General features: G+C 41.4%; 1 protein-coding gene and 1 long non-coding RNA gene across 3 annotated transcripts in view; one reads left to right on the forward strand and one right to left on the reverse strand.

The window, feature by feature from the left end:
- Positions 1-3,313, reverse strand: part of gabrb4 (gamma-aminobutyric acid type A receptor subunit beta4) — a 154,990-nt gene extending 151,677 nt beyond the window's left edge. For both annotated transcript variants that reach the window (XM_062048128.1, XM_062048127.1), the window contains exon 1: positions 3,184-3,313. In XM_062048128.1, coding sequence (XP_061904112.1) covers positions 3,184-3,263 — 80 coding nt within the window. In that variant the 5' untranslated portion in view covers positions 3,264-3,313. The remainder of the gene's footprint in view (positions 1-3,183) is intronic.
- A 3,619-nt stretch (positions 3,314-6,932) lies between these two features.
- Positions 6,933-11,825, forward strand: LOC133649746 (uncharacterized). Its single transcript, XR_009826134.1, has 5 exons — positions 6,933-7,027; positions 8,855-9,233; positions 9,372-9,527; positions 9,653-9,751; positions 10,626-11,825. It is a non-coding gene; the product is annotated as an uncharacterized LOC133649746 (long non-coding RNA).
- The last annotated feature ends 14,701 nt before the right edge of the window (positions 11,826-26,526 follow it).

The raw sequence follows: 26,526 nt of genomic DNA on the forward strand, positions 1-26,526 counted from the left end.
AATTCACTCTGTGCTCTGAGGTTAGAGTCATACTGCTGTTTTGGTGTCGATCATTGTTGGCCGTGGCCCCAGGATGCAGAGAAAATAAATCGAAAATAAAATTTAAAAAAATACCTATTACTATTATCGCAACTGGACTGTTTGGTTTGTCTTAGAAGATGACTTGCCGCTCATCCGAGTAGGCTTCATCAGTTCGTGCTCATAGACAAATCTAGTCTTCGAAGACAAACCAAACTGTCCAGTTGCGATCGATTGAATGCCCTGAGATGACAATGACATGGATGAATGAGAACATCCATAGACAAATTACTTCAGGGAAGTGCATAGGAAGCATAGGGAAAGCAATTCACGCTTAGGTGCCAAGCAAAAAGCACAAAGATCCAATCCCATTCATATGATAGAGTTGGCTTAAAAGCAGCCTGATTGGCAACCAGGAACATGTGTTACCTAATTGCCAATAATCAACAGGTGTGGGAGCCAGCACCCTGACAGGAGGGGTTGAAGCAAAACGGAGGCAAACAGGAAATGGAAACAAGTAAATGTGCAGGACTGGAAAGGAAAACAAAATACCATAAACTAATGATAATTGTATTGAGAGGTCATGACAGCTGCAACAGAACTTGATTTTCCGCTAAATCGGAATCATACTTTCCGTTCAAAAGGTCTTGGTAAAAATGAAGAACAAGAAGTAAAGTGCCAGTCTAAATTTGGGCTATTGAATAATAGCCCCTGTTATGCAAAATACAAGTGTCCATGGAGTGGATGGTGGCCTTTATGAGGTTAAAATGTCAATGCAAAAATCTGCCAATCTGCTCAGACTGGTCCTGTCATGATCTCTCATGACAATTATTACTTGTTTCTGGCATTTTGTTTTATTTCCTTCCAGCGCGCTTTTTTAAAATTACATTTCCTGTTTTCCTCCTTTTGTCATTACTTCTCCTGTCTGAGCGCTGGCTTTCTCACCTGTCCCTGATTGGCAATAACGACACAGCGGTTCCTGTTAGCCGAGATGCTTTATATTCCAGCCCCGTCCTCATTGCTTGACTTGTGTGCATCGAACGTGCTTTGGTCCTCAACCTGTTGCTTTGCATTCTGTTCTTCCTACGCGCCTTGCGCACGTCCCTGCCGCACGTCTTTGCTTTTGTCATTATATACATTTTTACCTGCACTTCGCCGGCCGTCTCTGCATCCTGGGGTTCAAATTATTAAAGCCACACGCAAGCATAACAGGTCCAATTTACTCCATACAACAGGAGCTCATTGTGTTTTATTACATTTAATGTGCAAGTTTTGAATTGAACTTTGAGGCTGGTTTCCAGGGCTGGATCTTGGCCTCTGGATTACCAGTTGAATATCCCTGGTTGAAATTGTTATTTTATTGATTTAAAATTAGTGTTACAATACTTTTTCGGGGATTTACCAGCTACATTTGAGAAAAAAGCTGACTGTAACGCTTAAAGACAAGATCAGGGGGAAAGTTGGAGTCAAAATCTCTAGAGCTACAAAGCTATACTAGAACATGCGCAATCCAGCCCACTATTATGTATTTTTATCTCATCCTTTGTAAAGGATATGCAGTTGTCGAGGATTTTACGTACACGGGTCATCCAAAATAGTTAATGTTCCAGTCACGAGTGTTGTTTTTGCATATGCTCACAGAGATGCTGTTGACACACAGGTTTAGTTGGCCTGTACTGTATCCCCGGGAGCAACATCTCGCCACCTAGTCTGACTGACATTTTTACTTTGGTGCCATGACCTGCAGCACCTAACCCAAGATTCAAAAGGGAGAGAGCGGATTGGAGCTGTGTGTGTGTGTGTGTGTGTGTGTGTGTGTGTGTGTGTGTGTGTGTGTGTGTGTGTGTGTGTGTGTGTGTGTGTGTGTGTGTGTGTGTGTGTGTGTGTGTGTGTGTGTGTGTGTGTGTGTGTGTGTGGTAGGAACACTGAGGGAAGCACTGCTCTATGAGCTCATTTAAGCAATGCAGATGCTCGTCAAGCTGGACCCCAAATAGACTGATGCCTCCTATTCATAGATACACTATATTGCCAAAAGTATTTGGCCACCCATCCAAATGATCAGAATCAGGTGTCCTAATCACTCGCCCCGGCCACAGGTGTATGCAATCAAGCACTTAGGAATGGAGACTGTTTCGACAAACATTTGTGAAAGAATGGGCCGCTCTCAGGAGCTCAGGGATTTCCAGCGTGGAACTGTCATAGGATGCCACCTGTGCAACAAATCCAGTCGTTAAATTTCTTCACTCCTAAATATTCTAAAGTCAACTGTCGGCTTTATTATAAGAAAATGGAAGAGTTTGGGAATAACAGCAAGTCAGCCACCAAGTGGTAGGCTACGTAAACTGACAGAGAGGGGTCAGCTAATGCTGAAGCGCATAGTGCAAAGACTTTCTGCACAGTCAGTTGCTACAGAGTTCCAAACTTCATGTGACCTTCCAATTAGCCCACGTACAGTACGCAGAGAGCTTCATGGAATGGGTTTCCATGGCCGAGCAGCTGCATCTAAACCATACATCACCAAGTCCAATGCAAGGCGTCGGATGCAGTGGTGTAAAGCACGTCTCCACTGGACTCTAGAGCAGTGGAGACGCCTTCTCTGTAGTGATGAATCACGCTTTTCCATCTGGCAATCTGATGGACGAGTCTGGGTTTGTAGGTTGTCAGGAGAACGCTACATTTCGGACTGCATTGTGCCGAGTGTGAAATTTGGTGGAGGAGGAATTATGGTGTGGGGTTTTTTTTCAGCAGTTGGGCTTGGCCCCTTATGTGGACCGACATGATATTGAACCCTAAAGGTTAGGAATGGGATGGCACTTCAAGTTCATATGTGAGTCAAGGCAGGTGGCCAAATACTTTTGGCAATATAGTGTAAATCATAATAGATTTGTCAAAAAGTGATATATGATCTCACGGAGACGTAGAAAGAATGATAAATTATGGATATTAACTTGTAAACAACACACCAGTGGCAACCTCATGCAGTCACATAATTAGGATTATTGCATTCTGTTGTCTGGAGGATGTGCACGTCTGACACTGGCACGTGCACGCGTAAAGTGGGCGCATCGGCAGCGATGTGCTCTAATACTAATAAGGCCTGGGCACCCCTTTTAATCCGAATTCAGCCGCTATAATCGCACGGATCGATGTGAGAGGTCCCCTTACCTTTGAACAAAGCATGCGAAGGACAAAGCCGCCAGAGCAGAGACAATTCCACATAATTTATCTTCTTGACGACCCAACATCTCCACAAATCCTTATGTCTAGTATCTATAATCCAACCAGTCCAGCGGTCCGTCCTGCAGAATTCCACAAACTTAAAACCAGTCAATGGGGAATATAGTATGGAGGAGCCTACTATACATGTAGCATGCGGTGTCTTCTATGGTGTCAAAAAGCTGAAGAAGATGTGGCCCCCCGCTATGGAAATCCGTGCAGGTCACAGAGCCCCTCGACCAACACCAGCAGATCAGACATCTTACTAAAGTTAAGTTAGCAATTAAAAAAAAGATATAATCAGGCAGCAAGTCGGGTTGGAATCAAATCGGTGGATGGAATTTCCCAGTCCAAGTGTGCGCAAGAGGCATGCTTGCAGTCGCAGCAGCAGCACGGGACGCGCGCTGTCGTTAAAACCTTATTTCTTGTGGGGAAAGAGAAAAAAAAAAGAAAAAAGAAATCTTCATCCCCCCCTTTTGCTATCCACCCCCTTGTCGCTGCGGGAGATCCGCGCAAAAGGCACGCACCTTTAGGAGGGGGGAGAAAGAAATCTCCCCCCAAAAAATAAAAAAAATAATAAAGAATCAGCAGACGTCAAAACAATCTTGTATTAGACTCGGATGTCCTCTCAAAAAAAAGCTCAAAAGTCCCCTTCCAGGTGCGATTTTAATTAAATGGCGTGTGGACGCATCAACAAGGTCCGCGTGTCTCCTCCTCCAAGCACAAATGACACACATCCAAGCATCCGCTGACACATGACGCGCGATCTTGGGCGTGCGTGTGCGCGTGTGTGTTCACTTCTCCTCTGTTTAAAAAAAAAAAGTTGTCAGACCTGAAATGAAAATAAATTTTCCAACTGCAAGGTGCGGGGGACGCCTAGGGTGAATTCCTTAACGACAACCTAGGCGCTCATGCGCTCCTTCTTTAGTGAAACCTATTAGGATGCTGCGTGTGTTTTCTCACACATCTCCCCACTTTCTGCCTTTTTTGTGACTTATTTACAATTTCATGACTAAACAACATTAACAAGCACCATTCCAGAAACACACACACACACATGCTTGTTTTATACAGAGGAGGTTTTCTTCTGGGATCGCTTTGCTGTCCAGTTGCTAGGCAACCCCATCCAGCACTAATGCAGTTGTGGTGATGCGAAGGCTATGCGCAAAGGCTCATTTAAAGGAATAGATCCGCCACTGTCACCAGTGTGGTGTCAGTGGGATGAAAGTAGACAGCAACATGATCCACCAGGGGTGTTCTAAAAAAGGGGTGTGTGCATATATGTATAGGGAATCTAGTCTGAGGCATATTTGTGCTTGATCATCATTTGGACTCATCACCATCAGTGTCGCCGCCCAAAAGCACTGTGACAAAACAGCAAGCAAACCAGTCTGTGCTTGCTTTGTCGTAAAACTGCAGCGGTCATCTGTTGCCGGGATTGCTGAATATCCTCACGCCAACCACATCACCAAGGAGCCATCCAGCTATAAGTGACGTCACAGCAGGGCCGGCCCGTGGCATAGGCCATATAGGCAAATGCTAAGGGCGCCGTCCATCAGGGGGCGCCAAGGCAGTGCCACAAATGTTGGAGAAAAAAAAAAAAAAGTTGGTACTATTATTTATAAATACAAAAAATAATCCCACGTTAATTAAAATGCAAAGTAAAGCCTATTTAATAGAAATATTATTTGTTACAACATTACGCACCCCCCCCCTTCCCCCCAGCACGTTGCGCCCCCTCCCTTCCCGTATCATGACTCTTACCACATCAAAAAATCAACACAAGATGTCAAAACGGCCAAAACTGTCAGGTGCCCAGGGAAGAAAATAGAGAAAAGAAGAGGAGGAGAAACGAGAAAAAGACAGAGGTAGCAGGTAGGTAACGTTAGTCTACATTAAATTATTTGTCTGTTACAGAATGTGATAGTAACCTGGCTTTTTAGCATTAAGCTAATGTTACATGATTCGGCAATTGCTAATCAATACATAGCTAGTTCTGTTTTATCGTTGGGTTAATATTGTGGAGGGGGCTAAATTGTTATGGAAAATAATAATGTAACGTTAGGTAATTACTAGGGATGTCCGATAATGTTTTTTTGCCGATATCCGATATTCCGATATTGTCCAACTCTTTAATTACCGATACCGATATCAACCGATACCGATATCAACCGATATATGCAGTCGTGGAATTAACACATTATTATGCCTAATTTGGACAACCATCTATGGTGAAGATAAGGTACTTATCTTCACCATCTAAAAAAATAATAAAATAAGATAACTAAATTAAAAATATTTTCTTGAATAAAAAAGAAAGTAAAACAATATAAAAACAGTTACATAGAAACTAGTAATTAATGACAATGAGTAAAATTAACTGTTAAAGGTTAGTACTATTAGTGGACCAGCAGCACGCACAATCATGTGTGCTTACAGACTGTATCCCTTGCAGACTGTATTGATATACATTGATATATAATGTAAGAACCAGAATATTGATAACAGAAAGAAATGGGGGGAGGGAGGTTTTTTGGGTTGGTGCACTAATTGTAAGTGTATCTTGTGTTTTTTATGTTGATTTAATTAAAAAAACAACAACAAAAAAATGATACAGATAATAAAAAAACCGATACAGATAATTTCCGATATTACATTTTAACGCATTTATCGGCCGATAATATCGGCAGGCCGATATTATCGGACATCCCTAGTAATTACAGTACTCCCACCTTACATTACTCAGGGACATTTGTATTAGATCTTTTAAGTAGGTGTTTTGTGTTTACATTGTTATTGCCTTCTGGTTAGCTAATGTTTGCCCTACAGGTAATAGTCACTTTTCCACCCCTTTATACATTAGGTATAGTTGTAAGCCTAGTTGTTAAAGTGCACATCATTAATGTTAATTAAGCAATATCACATGAGAGGGAATGCTGTTTTTTAACTTGAGCACTGCTGTGATTCGGTTAAAGATAATCATAACATAACATTCTCATATAATATGTTAATTTGCTTTCTTTAAGTAAAAAAAAAGATCAAAGACAAAGCTATTTGGTTTCTTGTGATTATATACACTTCACTGCCGATGTGGGGGGCGCCACCTACAATCGTGCCTAGGGCGCCAGGTTGGTTAGGGCCAGGCCTGCGTCACAGTAATGAGCAAGCAAGGATTGGTCAAGGCAGCAAGGAGAAGTTGCCATTTAAGCGGCTATTCCGGTGGTGGTTGACACTTGCCACACAGAGGTGTTCAAACTTTTAACACCAAGGGTGCATGAGAACGCAGGGTGACACTTTGATAGGTTTTGAGCTGCAACCAAAAATCAATCGTTATTTAGGCCATGTCTACATTAAGCCAGTTAACCCCTTAAACATATAATTATTTAGCCTAAGCCCCGTTTCAGCCACACTAACCCATCGTTTAGGTCTCCCTCCTTAGATAATGTTTTACAGGGGCAAGTGAACTGTAAAAACTCTTTCAGTGGTATTGTCCATTTTACATTATTTTTAAAAGTATATTTATTCCAATGAATCAATTTATTTTTATTTGTATAGTTTTTGAGTTATCTATAAGTAAAAAGTGTGAATATTTTCGTAACTTAATTTTTTATGTGAAAAAAATTAATTTTATTGGACTTCCAACATAAATTGATTTAGCAAAACTCAGTTCAAAGGTTTATATCAGACCTAAAAGGTCAGGACCCGCCCACCTGCATGCAGCTGTCGAAGAACAAGCCCAGACACGTCTCTTCACGGAGCCCAAGGAAAACACTTTACCGGACTCATCACTCATGTAAGTAACAATTTATATTGTTAAACGTCAGTATTTGCCAGGATTGAAATGTATACATTTTCAAAAGCATGGCTCAACGTTATATTTAGTTTGCTACTTTTCCCGCCGACCGCCATTTCGAATTTGCTCTTACCTCCAATAGCTCATTAACTTCAACCAAACATTGTTATAGCTGTGCAGTTTATAATTAATTTATTTGCTTGGTAGTTTAATATTTTATTCTTCAGTTTATAAGCAGCCACATTAAAGCTGCTTCACTAGCTTGCTAGCTTGCATTAAAAGTTGCTAGCAGCTAGCTAGATAGCTCCCCTCAGACCTGCTGTCCATGCACACTCTTAGGCAAAACGCTACTCTTGTAAGAATAACACTCATTGTGTAAGTCTCAATCTCAACATTTACCCCCCAAAATCTCACCAGTAGTCACTATTTAAAGCAGCGGTCCCCAAACTACGGCCGGGGGGCCGAATCCGGCCCCCCAGCATCCAAAATCCGGCCCACAATTTATTTTTTTTGTTATTATTTTTTTTATTATCTTTCCTTTCTAATCCATTTTCTACCACTTGTTACTCTTGGTGTCTCCTAGTCGCCCAGGCAAATCATATTGTCTAAAAATGAATTTTCCCATCGATAATGTGACAATGTTAAATGTTGATGAACATCAATGTTAATTGATGTTAAATGACAAAACCGATTATAAAGACAATGTATATATACATTTATATATATATATATATATATATATATATATATATATATATATATATATATATATATATATATATATATATATATATATATATATATATATATATATATATATATATATTTATATATATATATATATATATATCTACCGTAATTTCCGGACTATAAGCCGCACCTGACTATAAGCCGCACCAGCTAAATTTAGGGGAAAATACAGATTGCTCCATATATAAGCCGCACCCGACTATAAGCCGCAGGGTTTTGATGTGTAATTAGCGTAGTATATAGGGGTTCCTGCTACCACGGAGGGGATTGTCGGGACAGAGATGACTGTTTGGGAACGCAAAGCGTCCCATTTATTAACAATAAATCTTTCAATCATTCAATCAAACTTTCACATCTTTGACATGGCGAACAGCATTCGTGCAGAGTACAAATAATACAACGGTGCAAAGTAATACAAAGTGCTCGCCTGTACGTTATCAAAATAACCAGCCTACCGGTATATGAAAAGTCAGTCTTTAATCATTGTGTCGTCTTCCTCCTGCGTACTAAAACCACCGAAATCCTCTTCGTCGGTGTCGGAGAAGAACAGGCCGTATATAAGCCGCACCCTTGTATAAGCCGCAGGGACCAGAACGAGGGGAAAAAGTAGCGGCTTATAGTCCGGAAATTACGGTATATATATATATATATATATATATATATATATATATATATATATATATATATATATATATATATATATATATATATATATATATATATAGATATATATATATATATATATATATATATATATATATATATACACAGCCTGGCCCCCGGCCAAATTTTTTTAACCCAATGCGGCCACCGAGTCAAAAAGTTTGGGGACCCCTGATTTAAAGGGTCATTTTTCAAAATGTTCTTCCGTGGGGGCATGCCCCCGGACCACCCTACTGTTGCTAGGTTACCAACTTAGACCACCGCGCTACAAAAAAATCCAGAGGAAACACTGCAATTGAGTATATTAGGGTGTAAAAAAAACATAAATAAAGGGCTCTCATCAGGCTTATATATCCAAGACGTTAGACATGAACCATAACTTGTCTTTTTTTCTCTCGCTCTCTACAATGACAGATGGGATGGCCCTGTAAATTGTGCAGCACTGTTGTGCCAACCAAGAGTGATTTTTTAAAGCATTACAGACTGCACCATGGGACCTTTGGACACAGCCATGCCTTCCCTTGCATTCATATAGGTTGCCCATGCTCTTTTAAATGCTGGAGTTCCCTTCGCTCTCATCTGTCAAGATACCACCCAGAAGTCAAATTCCTCAACTCACCTCAAGTAAGTCCTTCATTCACCTGCCCTCTGTGTAAAAAGACTGTGCCAGGAGCATCAATGATATGATGGCCAGAACGTATACAGTTGGAGAAGACAGGAAGTTGTTGCCAAGTCTCCTGCTGGGGTGGCAGAATTTAAGGAAAGATGGCCTGCCCTCTTCGAACCATTCCAGGTAAATGATTTATCATTCTATTTTTCCTGACTAAGTTTCCATTGTGACTTGGACATGACATACTAGACTCACTTTTTGCCTGAAAATGTATACTAAAACCCTTAATATCAGTAACGGTCAACATTTGCTGTCTTACAGATTAATGAAGAGTTCCGAAGGTGCACTGCTGTTCCACTGGAATCAACATTTATGTCCCAGCTGGACAGGTAGACTCCAAAACTCCTGGAGCTCTTCAGTGCAAAAGGTGGAGTGACTGGTCAGCGCATCAAGAACTTGTTGATGGAACTGATACAGGTGGGTTAAAAGTGGTTTAAAAGTTTACAACTGAATCTGTAATCATGCTCTAATAATGATATCACAGATTTGGAGTAAAATTGCCAACAAAATTCATTTATTTATTATTCTTCTATTAACTCTAGGACCCAAGTGCCTCTGCAGTGATAAAGAGAGATGTGACTTTGAGATGCCTCATAGAGTACATGGGAGAGAGTGGACAGGAGCTAATCTCTGACTACTGTGTAAGTATTGTTTAAAAGCAGGTTTGGATCAGTCTGATGTGCAAGCTTAAATTTGGTTTACTTATGTGAACTGACTGAACCAGCAGTTGTCAGGTGGAGGTCGAGCATGCAGCTAGTTGGCAGGAGCCCCAGGATAGCCAATTAGCATAGCACCACAGAGTGATGCCTTTATAAATGATAAATGGGTTATACTTGTATAGCGCTTTTCTACCTTCAAGGTACTCAAAGCGCTTTGACAGTATTTCCACATTCACCCATTCACACACATTCACACACTGATGGAGGGAGCTGCCATGCAAGGCGCTAACCAGCAGCCATCAGAGGCAAAGGGTGAAGTGTCTTGCCCAAGGACACAACGGACGTGACTAGGAAGGTAGAAGGTGGGAATTGAACCCCAGTAACCAGCAACACTCCGATTGCTGGCACAGCCACTCTACCAACTTCGCCACACCTTTCTGTCTTGTGTTTCTGTTTGCCCTAAAAAAACAATGCAAACAAAAAATACTCCCCTTAAACAAGCATTAAAACATTTACTCTATATATATATATATATATATAACATATTACTGTTTGTTTGTTTTAATTTCTGGTTTTTCTATTCAGGTTTTTTATATGCAAATTAAAAATGCCAATAAAAAGCATGTGGCTGGAAATGCATCTATTGTACCAAGTTTAATGTACAAGATCTCAAATTAGAATTCAAATGTTTTCAAAATGGTCTTCACAAAAGTAATCATTATCTGGATTAAATCACACAATTTATATTAAATATAATCAATCAATCAATCAATGTTTATTTATGTAGCACTAAATCACAAGTGTCTCATAAAATTAGATGTTTGTTTTTTTAAATTACTGTTTTTGTATCTCAAAGGGAACTGCAGAGACCACTGTTCATGAGGACCTGGAAATGAAGAATATGAGCATCTACATCTGTCGTGAGCCAAATGCAGTAGGAATCATCATTGAGGGAGTACCAGTCCTTACTCATCTTGGAAACCTAGCCAAAGCATGCTGCCTACTTCTGGGGTTGACGTATGCACTTAATCTTGAGTATCCATCCAAACTTTCCAAAACATTTGAGGTGTTTCAAAGACTTTTTGTGGGAAACGATACACTGCGCCCAAAACCAACCCCCAAATTCATGACTCTCAAAAACAAGCTTCTAGCTTAGGCAGTGAGCCATGACTGTCAGCTTGCACTTTTGAACAGCTATTTTCTTGTGTCTGTTCAAAATCATTATACATTGTTCATTGAGTGGAATTCTTCAGAATGTTGTAACGGTTTGTCCTGTTCAGGTTTTATACAAAGCTCCAGGTCATCGTTTCTGGTGTGTAAATCAAGTTTTTTTTATGTTTTATACACACTAAATTGCCCCACTGTGAAGCTCCAGCTGGTCAGAAGGAGGGATCTGTGAGTTGTTTAAGTTAAAATGTTTCAAAATATACACACTGAAAGACACTATGGTGAAGGTGTTCTGCTTGTGAATTGTTACAGAGGTACAGATAATCTTAATGTTAAATTGTTTTAGCAAGAAACTGTACTGTGATGGTTCTAAGTAAAACTTGAGATGCTGAGGTCATGCATTCTTTTATGCACTAAATAAGTGAAGTGAATTACATTTATATAGCGCTTTTTCTCAAGTGACTCAAAGCGCTTTACGTTGTGAAACCCAATATCTAAGTTACATTTTAAACCAGTGTGGGTGGCACTGGGAGCAGGTGGGTAATGTGTCTTGCCCAAGGACACAACGGCAGTGACTAGGATGGCGGAAGCGGGGATCGAACCTGCAACCCTCAAGTTGCTGGCACGGCCGCTCTACCAACCGAGTTATACCGTATACTGATGTTCTTGACTGTTAATACTCTCCAGCTTATTGACACGGTTTGGATATGGCTTGTGAAAATGTTTTAATAATATGTATACGGTTAAAAAAAGAAAACTACTGTGAAGGTGTTCTATACAGCACTTTAAAAAGTTGAGGTCATGCATTCTATGCACTAAATATGGATGTTGACTGTTCATACTGTCCAGCTCATTGCCACTGTTTTTATATGATAATGATTTAATAAAGGTTGGAATTTGATATGTCTTGATTTTTTTATTATTATTCTAAGTAATTATTTTAAGCAGTTTCCATTTCCAAAACAAAGAAAGGGTAAGTTGGTCAAAATTAATACAATTGAGTACACAAATTATTTTTTCATTTAAATGTTACTTATTTTAATTAAGTCTTGTGTGTTTAATATGCTGATGTTTTTTACATTGATTTTACTCAATTTGTTGGCTTTTTCTGTAAACGCAACTTAATCTTTTTGCATAAATCGAAATGCATATTATTAAGTTCTACTTACTCAAAATACCAATTAGTTGACTAAACTAACAAAAATTGCTTGGAAAATGTTGCCTTATTTTTATTGAGTTAGATCTAGGCAACAGTTTTTACAGTGTGCGCCGTGTATTTCTTTACATCTCCGGCTCTTAGCTTTGTATGGACTAGTGTTGTAACGATACCAATATTTTGGTACCGGTACTAAAATTATTTTGGTACTTTTCCAAATAAAGGGGACCACAAAAAATTGCATTATTGGCTTTATTTTAGCCCTGCGATGAGGTGGCGACTTGTCCAGGGTGTACCCCGCCTTCTGCCCAATTGTAGCTGAGATGGGCTCCAGCGCCCCCCGCGACCCCGAAGGGAATAAGCGGTAGAAAATGGATGGATGGATGGCTTTATTTTAACAAAAAATCTTAGGGTACATTAAACATATGTTTCTTATTGCAGTTAAGTCCTTAAATAAAATAGTGAACATACAAGACAACTTGTCTTTTAGAAGTAAGTAAACAAACAAAGGCTCCTAATTAGTCTGCTGACGTATGCAGTAACATATTGAGTCATTTATTATTCTATTATTTTGCCAACATTATTAAGGACAAGTGGTAGAAAATGAATTATTAATCTACTTGTTCCTTTACTGTAAATATCTGCTTACTTTCTCTTTTAACATGTTCTGTCTACACTTCTGTTAAAATTTAATGATCACTTATTCTTCTGTTGTTTGATACTTTACATTAGTTTTGGATGATACCACAAATTTGGGTATCAATCCGATACCAAGTAGATACAGGATCATACATTGGTCATATGCAAAGTCCTCATGTGTCCAAGGACATATTTCCTGAGTTTATGATGCCAAAAAATATCGACATAATCATAGTAGTATCGACTAGATACGTCCTGTACTTGATATCATCACAGTGGATGTCAGGTGTAGATCCACCAATAGCGTTTGTTTACATTTTGACACCGGTGAGCTACGGTGTGTAGTGAAGCATGCTTTGCTATTCTTCGTCCTGCAGGGATGATGCTTGTCAGAAACTTACTTTATTTGTCGCCATGGAGACCAGGTTTAGAAGTCGCTAAAACACTGTCGATGGCGGATGGACGTTAGCTGCTAGCTAGCTAGCCATGTCTTAAAGCATCTCTTCCTGAGGGCGTTTCAGTGTTATAACTTCCCCTTTATCCATAGTTTTCAAGCTCAAATGCGACCGTTCTCCCTTTTCTGTCTACACACTGTGTCTGCTTGTAAGTACTCCGTGATTGTGTGCCGCCGAACATGCTCGTCTGCTCGTAAATCAAGCAATGTCACGACGTGAATTGGACGTGGGCGCGGGGGAGTGTGAGACCGGTACGTTTCAGAGACAGTATCGTACCGAAAATGATTCATTAGTATCGCGGTCCTATACTAATACCGGTATACTGTACAACCATAGTATGAACTCATCAATCGTTTACAAACTGAGTTCGGAGAGGAAGTGACGCCGGAAAGACCGCGTCCCACACAGGAAGTGATGTCAGAAAGATGGAGGCGAGTCATCCAGACATGCCCGTGTGGAAATCACACATGAATACCTTAAGAGAAGCAAATGCACAATTGCAGCTATTTCGGATACAACACATCTCAGACGGCAACATAGACGGTTGAGCGACGGTTTTGGATAGGGCCAGGAAGAACGGCAGCCTGGTGGGATATGTTTGTCAACGAGTGTGTTGTGCCAGCTGAAGGGCAAGAGAACTTTCGAATGTCCAGGTCAGCTGTGATTATACTTAGTGAAAAACTTTTGTTGAAGGGGAAACAACGACAATGCGGGCTCCCGTGGACGAGGGAAGACTACGAAAAACAGCGAATACATTTGGACTGGCAAATGTCGAGCCATTACTCAACGTTTAGTTTTGTACTCCATAACTATTGTGAAGCCATGAAGTGGTTGCGGCCGTCAAGTACGACCGCCAACTTGAGCCTACAAGCACAGTGTCCTGAACAGATATGATTGTTGTAAAATGTTCTTTATCACATTGTTTACTTTCACATGTCCATTAAAGATATGATTCATGATTGATGGCTCAGGTGTGATTCACTACAATAGTCTAACAGCTGCTGATGGTGAAGCAAGCAAGGTTTACTGTTAAAAGAAATGTGGCAATAGTCTACATTGAAACACAGGGTAAGAATACACTTCCAGGTCAGAGGTGACTATGACGTGCGCATTTTTTCGCTCATGCGTACTAGGTCGCGTTGCGCCGGCGGACGGAGGGGGGAGCAGGTCTTAAATTATGCCATTGTGTGTGTGTGTGTGGACAAGGATAAGGTTAGGTGGGATTTACCCTCAATAACCTTAGTGTAGAAGGGGTCTTAGAAAAAAAAGCTTTGATTAAGCATTTAGTGGGTGTAACTAATAACACTTAAAAAAAATAAAAATACGCTGACAAAGCTTCCGCACATCCATAACAATAGCTTGTCTATGAGAGTATTTTTAAATATAAACTTACATTTTATTTATTTATTTTGTATTAAAAAGGGCCCCTTTAATGCTGTCAACATTAGCACTTAATTCATAGGTATGGACCTAAAATGATGTCTACAGGTAAAATGGCTCTCAAAATAGACACAGTAGTGATTTTAGGCTTGTTTCGGCACATTATGGAATGTCCACTTTTAGCTCCAAAATGTGGGCGAGCCTGCATCAGCCAGTTGATGTGTTTTGGTAGCATCTTCAACCCAAACGGGTGGATGGAACTTTATTGTCGTTGCACTTGAAAAGTACAATTTCAGTACAAACCCATCCAAGAACAGAAATACAGTTACAGGGCGGACGGAACGGTAAACATGGGGTGAAAGATAAGGAGAAAAAAGCAAGTACCAAACTAAACTCCTCACGGGGGCTTAATTTGAGACCAGGAAAAAACCTCGAGCAACGCACATGTACATATTGCGAAATACAACTTGAGACTTGCAACGTTGGTTGGCATCCGATCCAAAGCAGCCGCCACGGGGGGCACTGTTACGTGTTTTCCGTCATACCACATAAGGGCGAAGCGACGAAGGCGTGGAATGTGTGTGGGGGGGCGGGGGGCGGGGGGTAAGGGTTATACGTGTGTGTGTGTGTGGCCTGTATTTTCCGTGGATCTATTTTGCACGCATGTGTGTAAGCCTGCAGTGTGGCTTTTGTCTCGTGCCCTTGGTGCTCTCTACAGCCAGGCAGTTCAACAAAAATCAATATAGAGGTGTGTGTCGAGAAACAGGGAAGGAATTTTTTGTGTTTTCGCTGCATTGTCCTTTTGCTAGAATCTATCAGACAGCAGGTGAGGGAACCAATGCTTGGACCAGAGGGAAAGTGGTGATGAACGGGGGCAAACAGGAAGTGACTAGATAGTGCGCTAAACAGCAAATAATATAAAACGCCGTAGTTTGTTAGTTAGTTACAAAAATACTACAACTTGAAAGTTACGGGCGGATTTTCATGAAACCTTCAGAAAATGTCTGAAATGGGTTAAAGAACAACTGTTTTGCTTTTGGGTTGGATTCAAATAATTTCTACTACATTACCTTATTGTTTACGGTATGGGTTTCAAATTTTGCGTGTGTATGTTTGCGGTCCACATCCACCCACAGACACAAAGACCTAGGATGACTGTCAAGAGGCTTCACTAAGTTTTTTTTTTTTAATTCCATTATATATAGCTTAAAAAGTTACAGACACATTTTAATTTAACTTTAAGGAAATGTCAAAAATAGGATAAGGATCACTGTCTCGATTTAGACCTTTTTTTTTTTTACTATTTTTTTTTACTGTTAGTTCATTAATGATATCATATTCTCAGCTTTTTAAAAAATGTTTTTCATTTTATTGGATTTATTTTTCGACTCAAAAAACAAAAAATACTCTTAACATAATTCTAAGAAAAAATATATAATAATAATAATAATATGTAAACAAACAAACAAAAAACAACAAAAACATTAGTTAAATTAAAAAAAAAAATTAAAAAGAAAAGCATGTTCTGTGCCATCATTCAGTTATAACATAACTATATGATTATTGATCAACATACAACACATACTCACCTGATACATAGCAATATTCACTATACATCATGAGTATATCACATATACTCATAATAATAAACCTATTCATTTAACCACTTTTTTTGTCTTTACATTTTGCCTTTTTACTATTTTTTTACTATTTACTGTGTTTGTTCATGTTTGATTTTATTTTTACAGTTTATTGTGAGCAGACAAAACAAATATCAGTGGTCTTTCAAGTAGGGAATGCTCAGAACAACGGAAACAAATTAGAAAAATGCTCATGCCGTGTTTTTTTATTTTAATATCGCTGGTGTGCTATTTTTCCTGTCAATCAAAACGAGATTCAGACAGATAATCATCATGTGGAAACTCAGCGTCAATCGAGGCCAAGCCCACTTACCATACACTTCCAGAGATGCTCGGCGTCCGAAGGGCAGGACGAAATTGAGCATTTATCCAAAGACTGTCTAGTTTGGCTGCAGTGGAACAACCCACTTTCTGCTCCTCCGTTTATGTCAATGGATGCTCAGATTAAAAAATGAATGAGAAGAAAGTCGCAAAAGTAGCTGATTCTAAAGAATAGTTGAACATATTGAAATGTAAACACAAAAGTGTATATTTTATCAATTTACATTACATTGCATTTTAGGGGAAGGTGAACTTCTCTTGCAGTCTTAGAGCAATCGCCACTGCCCTGCAGTAAATCATATAGTATTTGTTCTACACACACTGCACAAAATCTAAGGAGATCAATTTCAAGAGCTTTACAGTATAAACATTAACATGTCCAACTAGAATAACCCTTCTGTTAAGACTGAATACAACAATAAATATATGTTGATCACCATGTTTGTGGCAATTGTTAGTTTTTGCAATACACAGCATGTACTCTGACAACAATGAGGTGGTAGTTGGTAATGAAAATACTTTATTTTGAACACATATTACACAAACCATACACTCAGAAAAATAACATACTGGATGGAGTTGGAAGAATAAATGTTTTGTGTTAATCAAATGGATTTAAAAAAAAAAGAAAGTTGGATGGGCTTCAAAATAAAATCTTATTTCAACAAAAGTTTTGAAGTTTATAGCTCCACAGTAGTTTATTGTATTCACCAGAACAAGAGCAATTCCTAATCTGAAAACAGTATTAACCTCTGTCTAAACTCAGGTTTGAATTGACAAATCTAAACAAAGGAACGTGTGTTGATCTTTACTAGACTAAAATGTATTATGTAAATGCCAATGGGCGAGATTAAAATAGCTTTAATCTTGTTTTGTCATGCATATTTTGTGGTATACAATAAATGGTGTAATTAATTATTATTTTATATTATTTTTTAAAATCATGACGTTCGAGTAGAGCATGTATACTGTGCTCTTTCTTATTGTCATCCATCCATCCGTTTCTTCCACTTATCCTGTTTATGGTAACAGGGGAGCTTTTCAAACAGACAGCACTGATCGCCAAGTGATTTTTCCTGGAGATGTTCACTCATAATAGTGCTGCCATTCAACAATATGATGAAGACAACCAAACAACAATAGGCATCTATAACATCATCCTAACATTACATCTTAGGAAATGTGCATCATGTGGCATGGACTCATTTTTTCTTCATTCACATGTTGCATAACACATGTGAGTTACTGGGTCACCCTTACTCCTCTGATATAAATAGTATCACATGGTTTATACATCGATGCCTTCCAGTCATTTGGTTTTCCTCCTGCTATTCTTCTCAGTGACACACTAATAGACTATAACAAATAATGTTTACATTTTGTTGAGGGGCTTATACTTGTTGCATCATGGTAACAATGCACTCGGTTATCTCATACATTATATTTACTGTTGCCAAACAAATGATTTATATTTAATTAATGGATAGTCACAATTCACATTTAATTTGGCATGTGCAAAAGAAACATATTTATGTTACCCCATCTGTATTTAAGCCGCACCCACCAATTTTTTTTAAGAAAAAGTATTTTTACATACATTGGTCGCATCCGATTATAAGCCACAAATCCTGTATACACCAGTGCAAAATATTTTTAAATGTGTATTTACATACCTTAATTGTTTCCAAACGGTGCGTTTAATACGGCAGTAAAATGGATGACCAATCAAAGCAGAAGTCATTGTCATGGACCTACTAGTTGCAGAAGCTAGCTCTCCAGATAAGCTAAACAGATTGTAAAACTCCACAGTGACGATTTGATGAATTTTTACGAAACTGAAACAATACCAAAAAATGCCATTGTAAGTTAATAACACTAACACAGACACATTGTAAACGTATTAGCATATTCGCTAATGCTAACTGCACTAGCTTGATTACATTACATGTGAAAACACTCCTAACGACATCACACATGGACAGTTTAGTAAGAAAGAGTTGTTTTAGTTATATTATAAAACTTACAAACTTTGCTTGGAGTGATGACTGAAAAATAATTTCGAGCAGAAACGCTGTGGAGTAAAACATGTTGTCAACCCGCAAAACCTGCAATATGAACTCGTCCAAAAGATGGCGCCGTAGCACAAACAACACACATTCTCAGTGTCTCTGTTGGTGTAATATGAAAACTGCTTGTTGAATACAAAACATTATGACTGTGAGAGAAGAAAAATCCATAAATTAGCAGGACCCTTTCATAAGCCGCATATGGTTCAAAGCGTTAAAAAAAGTAGCGGTTCATAGTCCGAAAAATACAATATATGCACTTAACATGTGTATTAAACACCTAAACATCATGTTCATGCACTGTATGTTACGGCTCAGACCCCTGCCGTCTGTGCGCACCTCGGGACACGCCCACGGGTGCGCACATCCAGGGACGCGCCGCGCGCGTCTCCGCCCTGCAGCAGCCACCAGCTGCAATCACTCACCGGCTATCTGCACACCTGATCCTGATGAGGGCGTGCCGGATAAAGGCAGGGTGGACCCAAGGATCGGCGCGGGAACTTAGTTTTCTCATGGTGTACCGTAAGCGTCAAGCTTTATGCTCTTGTCTTGTTTTCCTCTCCGTGGCTTACTTGTCCCTTGTTTCTCCCGTGTCCCCCGCAGAATTCCCTCCGTCGCCTTGGTAGTGAGCTGTGCGCCTCACTTCTCTGGACCCCTCTGGATTCTGACTGCCTCCCCAATCCTTGACTTCCCCCGCATTGGACTCGGACTTCTCTCTTCCCTGGACTTCCTCATCTCTCGTTCAACACTTTGGTAACACACATTCCAGTTAAATACTACACATAGTCTTACACCATACACACCCTTGGATCTATTTCACACTCCATTTTTCCGTCGCCTTGGTAGTGAGCTGTGCGCCTCACTTCTCTGGACCCCTCTGGATTCTGACTGCCTCCCCAATCCTTGACTTCCCCCGCATTGGACTCGGACTTCTCTCTTCCCTGGACTTCCTCATCTCTCGTTCAACACTTTGGTAACACACATTCCAGTTAAATACTACACATAGTCTTACACCAATACACACCCTTGGATCTGTTTCACACTCCATTTTCCTTAGTTTATTATATTAGTATTGTTTGTTATTATTATATATATTAAATATATATAAATATATAATAAAACATTGTTCATACTTCCCCCTGGTGTATGTTTGCCGTCACCTCCCCTTTAGTCTAAACACAACAGTAAGTTCCCGCCAATTGATTAGGGACCTGACGGCCCAGTGACTTTAGCCCCACCCCCATTGACGTTAGCCCCGCCCCCAGTGACATTTTTTTTTCTCTCCTATTTTTGCCCCATTCACCATGGCCTTTTCTTTTCGCTTCAAACCGGAGGATTTGTCTTGTCCTGCCGAGCTGTCATGGAAAGGCATGTTCAGTAGTGATATGAGCAAGGAGGAATTTTCTCGTCGCTTGGACACCCTCCTCCCACCCTTAAAGACTGTTCCTCAGCCAGCAGGAAGCGTCTGGCATCCGCTTTCGGAGGGGGGGGGATAGTACTGGTGGCTGTGCTGGTGTGATGGCGCAGCTGCAACCACACAGGCTTCCCCCTGCCAGACTAATTCCACCTGTCTTCCGCTTTTCCCAGCTGCAGCCACCAGTCCCCTGGCGAGCCTCTGAGCTAGCACCAGCCGCCAGGCTAGCCGCCGAGCTAGCACACGTCCCTCGGCTAGCCCCTGAGCTAGCACCCGTCCCTCGGCTAGCCCCTGAGCTAGCACCCGTTCTTCGGCTAGCACCCGTCCCTCGGCTAGCCCCTGAGCTAGCACCCGTCCCTCGGCTAGCCCCCGAGCTAGCACCCGTCCCTCGGCTAGCCCCCGAGCCAGCACCAGTCCCTCGGCTAGCCCCTGAGCTAGCACCAGTCCCTCGGCTAGCCCCTGAGCTAGCACCAGTCCCTCGGCTAGCCCCTGAGCTAGCACCAGTCCCTTGGCTAGCCCCCAAGATAGCACCAGTCCCTCAGCTAGCCCCCAAGCTAGCACCAGCCCCTTGGCTAGCCCCCAAGCTAGCATCAGTCCCTCGGCTAGCCCCCGAGCTAGCAGCAGCCCCTCGGCTAGCCCCTGAGCTAGCACCAGTCCCTCGGCTAGCCCCTGAGCTAGCACCAGTCCCTCGGCTATCCCCTAAGCTAGCACCAGTCCCTCAGCTAGCCCCCGAGCTAGCACCAGCCCCTTGGCTATCCCCCAAGCTAGCACCAGCCCCTCGACTAGCCTCCGAGCTAGCACCAGTCCCCAGGATAGCCCCCGCATCTCCACCAGCTCCCAGGCTGGCCCCGACCACTGCACTTCGGCCGGCAGCGCCGACCTCTGCACCTCGGCTGGCAGCGCCGACCTCTGCACCTCGGCCGGCAGCGCCGACCTCTGCACCTCGGCCAGCAGCGCCGACCTCTGCACCTCGGCCAGCAGCGCCGACCTGTGCAATTCGGCCAGCAGCGCCGACCTCTGCAATTCGGCCGGCAGCGCCGACCTCTGCACCTCGGCCTGCAGCGCCGACCTCTGCACCTCGGCCGGCTCCTCAGCTGCCCTCCTCGTCTCCGGCTATGATGACGTCTGCCGCTTCCACGCTGCCGATGACGTCTGCCGCTTCCACGCCGCCGATGACGTCTGCCGTTTCCACGCAGCCGAAGACGTCTGCCGCTTCCACGCCGCCGAAGACGTCTGCCGCTTCCACGCCGCCGAAGACGTCTGCCGCTTCCACGCTGCCGAAGACGTCTGCCGCTTCCACGCCGCCGATGACGTCTCATCCTCGTTTCCGGCGGGACGCACCATGGCGCCATTCCCGTCCGCCTTTCCGACGGCCAAGATGGTGGCCGTACCTTGGTCGCCCACCTCGCCGGCCTCAGCGGCATTCTACTCGCCGCCGCCACCAGACTCGTCCCCGGTGGATTCGGGGACATTTGGGCCGGCGACCCACCACCAGTTCACCCCTCCGCCCACCCTTGACTGTTGTAACTGTGTTTTTGTTTGTGGTTGACTTCCAGGACATCTGGAATCTGTCCATAGGGGGGGGATATTGTTACGGCTCAGACCCCTGCCGTCTGTGCGCACCTCAGGACACGCCCACGGGTGCGCTCATCCAGGGACGCGCCGCGGGCGTCTCCGCCCTGCAGCAGCCACCAGCTGCAATCACTCACCGGCTATCTGCACACCTGATCCTGATGTGGGCGTGCCGGATAAAGGCAGGGTGGACCCAAGGATCGGCGCAGGAACTTAGTTTTCTCATGGTGTACCGTAAGCGTCAAGCTTTATGCTCTTGTCTTGTTTTCCTCTCCGTGGCTTACTTGTCCCTTGTTTCTCCCGTGTCCCCCGCAGAATTCCCTCCGTTGCCTTGGTAGTGAGCTGTGCGCCTCACTCTCTGGACCCCTCTGGATTCTGACTGCCTCCCCAATCCTTGACTTCCCCCGCATTGGACTCGGACTTCTCTCTTCCCTGGACTTCCTCATCTCTCGTTCAACACTTTGGTAACACACATTCCAGTTAAATACTACACATAGTCTTACACCATACACACCCTTGGATCTATTTCACACTCCATTTTCCTTAGTTTATTATATTAGTATTGTTTGTTATTATTATATATATTAAATACATATATATATATATATATATATATATATATATATATATATATATATATATATATATATATATATATATATATAATAAAACATTGTTCATACTGCCCCCTGGTGTATGTTTGCCCTCACCTCCCCTTTAGTCTAAACACAACACTGTAAACATCCATCCATCCATTTCCTACCGCTTGTCCCTTTTTGGGGTCGCGGGGGGGGGGTGTTGGAGCCTATCTCAGCTGCATTCAGGCAGAAGGCGGGGTACACCCTGGACAAGTCGCCACCTCATCACAGGGCGCACTGTAAACAAACAAAGCATTTTTTTTTTAAAACAAACATTATCCACATTAATGTTGTATTTCGAGATTAAGGTGCTGTGGCGAGCCGGGACTAACCCTTGTGTAGTATTTCATAATGCGTATGGCGTATGATGATCATATATGTACATATAAAAAAAGTAACTAATTAATTACATCTCATAAAGAATAACTCCGTAAGTAATTAATTTACTTGTTAGGGAAAGTAAAGAGTAACTGTAATTAATTACTTTTCTAAAGTAATTTTCCTAACAACATCCCACTGGGGTGAGTTTTTCCTTGCCCGTATGTGGGCTCTGTACCGAGGATGTCGTTGTGTCTTGTGCAGCCCTTTGAGACACTTGTGATTTAGGGCTATATAAATAAACATTGATTGATTGATTGATTAATGTTGCCTGTCGCTAAAAAGAATGTCCCACTGGCTACCATGACACACAGCATTAGTGCTTATTTAAATAAGCAATACAACCGGGTTGGAATCCCATTTAGAAATTAGTTAAGAATGTTTATACATTCATGTTTTAATAATATTAAAATTGTTTTGCGCAAAAAAAAAAAAAAAAAAAAAACGTATATTCCATTAATTAATATTAGTACAAAACATTCATCGAATGTTAATTCAAGTTTGATTAAAAAAGTATAAAAATGGTTTCACTTAAATAAAAAAAGAGTAATCTCTTTTGGTAAATTCATTTTTCAGCCTGGTTAGGCAACAATGGTCTCTACCTGATAGATATACCTCCTGATTAACAAACAACAATTCGATACTTTTTCATTATATGGAGATTCAATTAGACACAATTCCATACTTGCCAACCCTCCCGTTTTTAGCGGGAGAATCCCGGTATTCAGCGCCTCTCTAGACAACCTCCCGGCAGAGATTTTCTCCGGACAAACTCCCGGTATTCAGCCGGAGCTGGAGGCCACGCCCCCTCCAGCTCAATGCGGAAATTACAGACATGGCGACGCCGTCGACGAGCAAGATGAAGAAATACGCTTGCAAGTTCCAAAACGAATGGAAACAAGAATTTCAGTTCATCCAGGACAGTTCGAAGGGGAAGGTGTATGTTGCCTGTAAATATGTAGAACAGACTTCTCCATTGAACATGGTGGCCGAAATTATATACTCATCATGAACGGAGAAGTTAAACAGGACAATACTGCCATCTAATGGATAGCCACCGGAACACTGAAATGCAAGTATTTCTTTTATGTAAATAAAATAAATATATATATATATATATATATATATATATATATATATATATATATATATATATATATATATATATATATATATATATATATATATATATATATATATATATATATATATATTTATATATATATATGAAATACTCGAGTTGGTGAATTCTAGCTGTAAATAACCACGCCCCCAACCCCAACCACCCCCCACCTCCCGATATTGGAAGTCTCAAGGTTGGCAAGTATGCACAATTCACATCCTGATCACAATGCATCACAATTGAAATTTTTTAGTCGACGCCGATTCCATGCTACCAGTTTGATTTAGTTACAAAGTACATTGTGTTCCATGACCGAACTTATACCTCGAAACACTCGTATCTCAAAGCAACCCCGCCCATTTATGTCACGTTGTGGTCCCATGTTAAGGCGCAGGTCGTTTTCCCAAGCTGCAGACAGAAACTCCGGAGGCAAGGTGCAGGTGAGACAATCATTTATTGTCCATAAATCAGTTAGGACACAAACAAACAAAACAAGCGTGCCTATAGCACGGGAAGCTAAGGAAATGGCTAACAGGAAAGCTTAGCATAGAAAACAAATGGCAAAGCTTACCTCAGGAATCAAGAGGTAACAATGTAACTTGCATGGAAGCAAATACGACAGCCAGACTGAGTGTGGCGAAAAACAGGAATAAGTAGCTCTCTGATTAGTGCCCGGGGGCAGGTGAGCGTCCCGAACACTAATCAGAGGCAGGTGAAACTAATCAGCACCAAAAGCACACAAACCCAATGGTGCTGAAAACAAAATGGAGGGAGTCCAAAACTAAACAAAACATGATCCGTTGCCCGGATCATGTTTTGTTTAACTGGATCAAAATGTATTTATTATATACTTGCCCCTCCCACCTATTTAACATTTAACATGACTTTTAAAAATAAAAACAAACTTTTATATTATAAATATTGTTTGTAAAACCTTACAATAACATGTACAACAAACTACAGTAGTTTTATAAAATAATATAAGGTTAAGCTGCTTCTCCATTCAGTTTTGCCAAGTCCGCTTATTGTAAGGGATTTGCTTTAATAGGCTGCTTTTTTCTGTCGTGACATTTGACAACACTGTCTGTGGTGTAACAATAGGGAATCAAGAAATTACTGTTTATATTCCACATGTATGTATTTGAGTGGCGGACCGTAGCAGTCAGAGTTGACAGCAAGTAATATGTATGTCTGTGTACCAAACGTAATGCTCGGCCGTTTAGTTTGTGGTGTCAGGACTAAAAAGAATAAAGTTAAACACAGAAAACATCTGCAGCTTCTCAATATTTTCATGGATAAATGTTCCTCGTTGGGACATCTAAGGCTGTTATGTGGTAGGACATGTTTCTAATAGTTGGTTTGGTTTTAATGCTCTTCTCTTTCAACTTCTTTGCACTAACGTTCTTAGTTTCGATGGTTAAAGGGCAGGATTGTGTCCATTTCTGAGCGGCGCTCAAGCACACACATCAACTGTCTAACCAAACCTGTTTGTTTTTTTGTAAACGAAGCAGGTAAATGGTAAATGGGTTATACTTGTATAGAGCTTTTCTACCTTCAAGGTACTCAAAGCGCTTTGACACTATGTCCACGTTCACCCATTCACACACACATTCACACACTGACAGCGAGAGCTGCCATGCAAGGCCCTAACAACAACACATCAGGAGCAAGGGTGAAGTGTCTTGCTCAAGGACACAACGGACGTGACTAGGTTGGTAGATGGGGATTGAACCAGGAACCCTCAGGTTGCTGGCACGGCCACTCTCCCAAATGCGCCATGCTGTCCCATGATAGGTACAACAATGCGTCACAATATATCAACTCTTTATTGTACAAACAGCAAAATGTTACAAATATTACTCTAACCGACGATAAAAATGCAAGTCAAGGTATGCTCACAATTTAAAGCAGGACAAAAACCTGAAAACCAGCTCATTGTTCAAATTACTTGTCAGTTAAGGTACTGCTGTTTATACTTTCTGTAATTCTTGAAAGACAAGTGGCTCACGAGACATGAATACTGATTATTAGAGGAGTACCACTGAAACAGAAGAGCTCAACTTTGGCCAACCTGACTGAAGGCGATGGGGGGGGTGGGTTCACCGCCGTCTCACCTCAGCCGCTTGCTGGGTGAGACGATCCTCACCTCGAGGGACAGGAAAATAACGTATGTGGTGTGTCACTCTCAGACATTGAAACCCTGCAGCTTTCAAAAGGTCCACAGATTTTTCCAGCTGTTGCCCACAAACCGAAGGCAAACTCCTTGAAACGTGAGCGGAATGATCCAAATAATGCAAAAAAAGAAAATATGGTAACACTTTAGTAAGGAGAACATATTCACCATTAATTAGTTGCTTGTTAACATGCAAATTAGTAACATATTGGCTCTTAATTAGTCATTATTAGGTATGCATTAATGCCTTATTCTGCATGGCCTTATTATACAACCTAACCCTAACCCTAACCCTAACACTCTAACCCTGACCAAATAACTCTAAATTAAGTCTTTGTTACTTAGAATATGTTCCCCATACTAAAGTGTTACCGAAAATTCTAAGATATCTAAGATAAGGACTTCAACTGCCTCTCTCCAAACATGCATTCTTCATTAATTGATTATTCTTTTTTCTACTGTGGCAAAGACATAGCTGCCATCAGATTGTGCACTTTGGAGAGAAGATGAAGGTTCGGCCACAATGTATATCACGCTACCCATTGACGCGGAGATAAAATCAGAGGCTTTGAACAGGCAGCTCTGAAGTACTCCCTCCAAGCAAGCTCCCCAGCAATTGTTGCTATGCTACCGCA

The sequence above is a fragment of the Entelurus aequoreus genome, linkage group LG05 (assembly GCF_033978785.1).
Source record: "Entelurus aequoreus isolate RoL-2023_Sb linkage group LG05, RoL_Eaeq_v1.1, whole genome shotgun sequence".
Lineage (NCBI taxonomy): Eukaryota > Metazoa > Chordata > Actinopteri > Syngnathiformes > Syngnathidae > Entelurus > Entelurus aequoreus.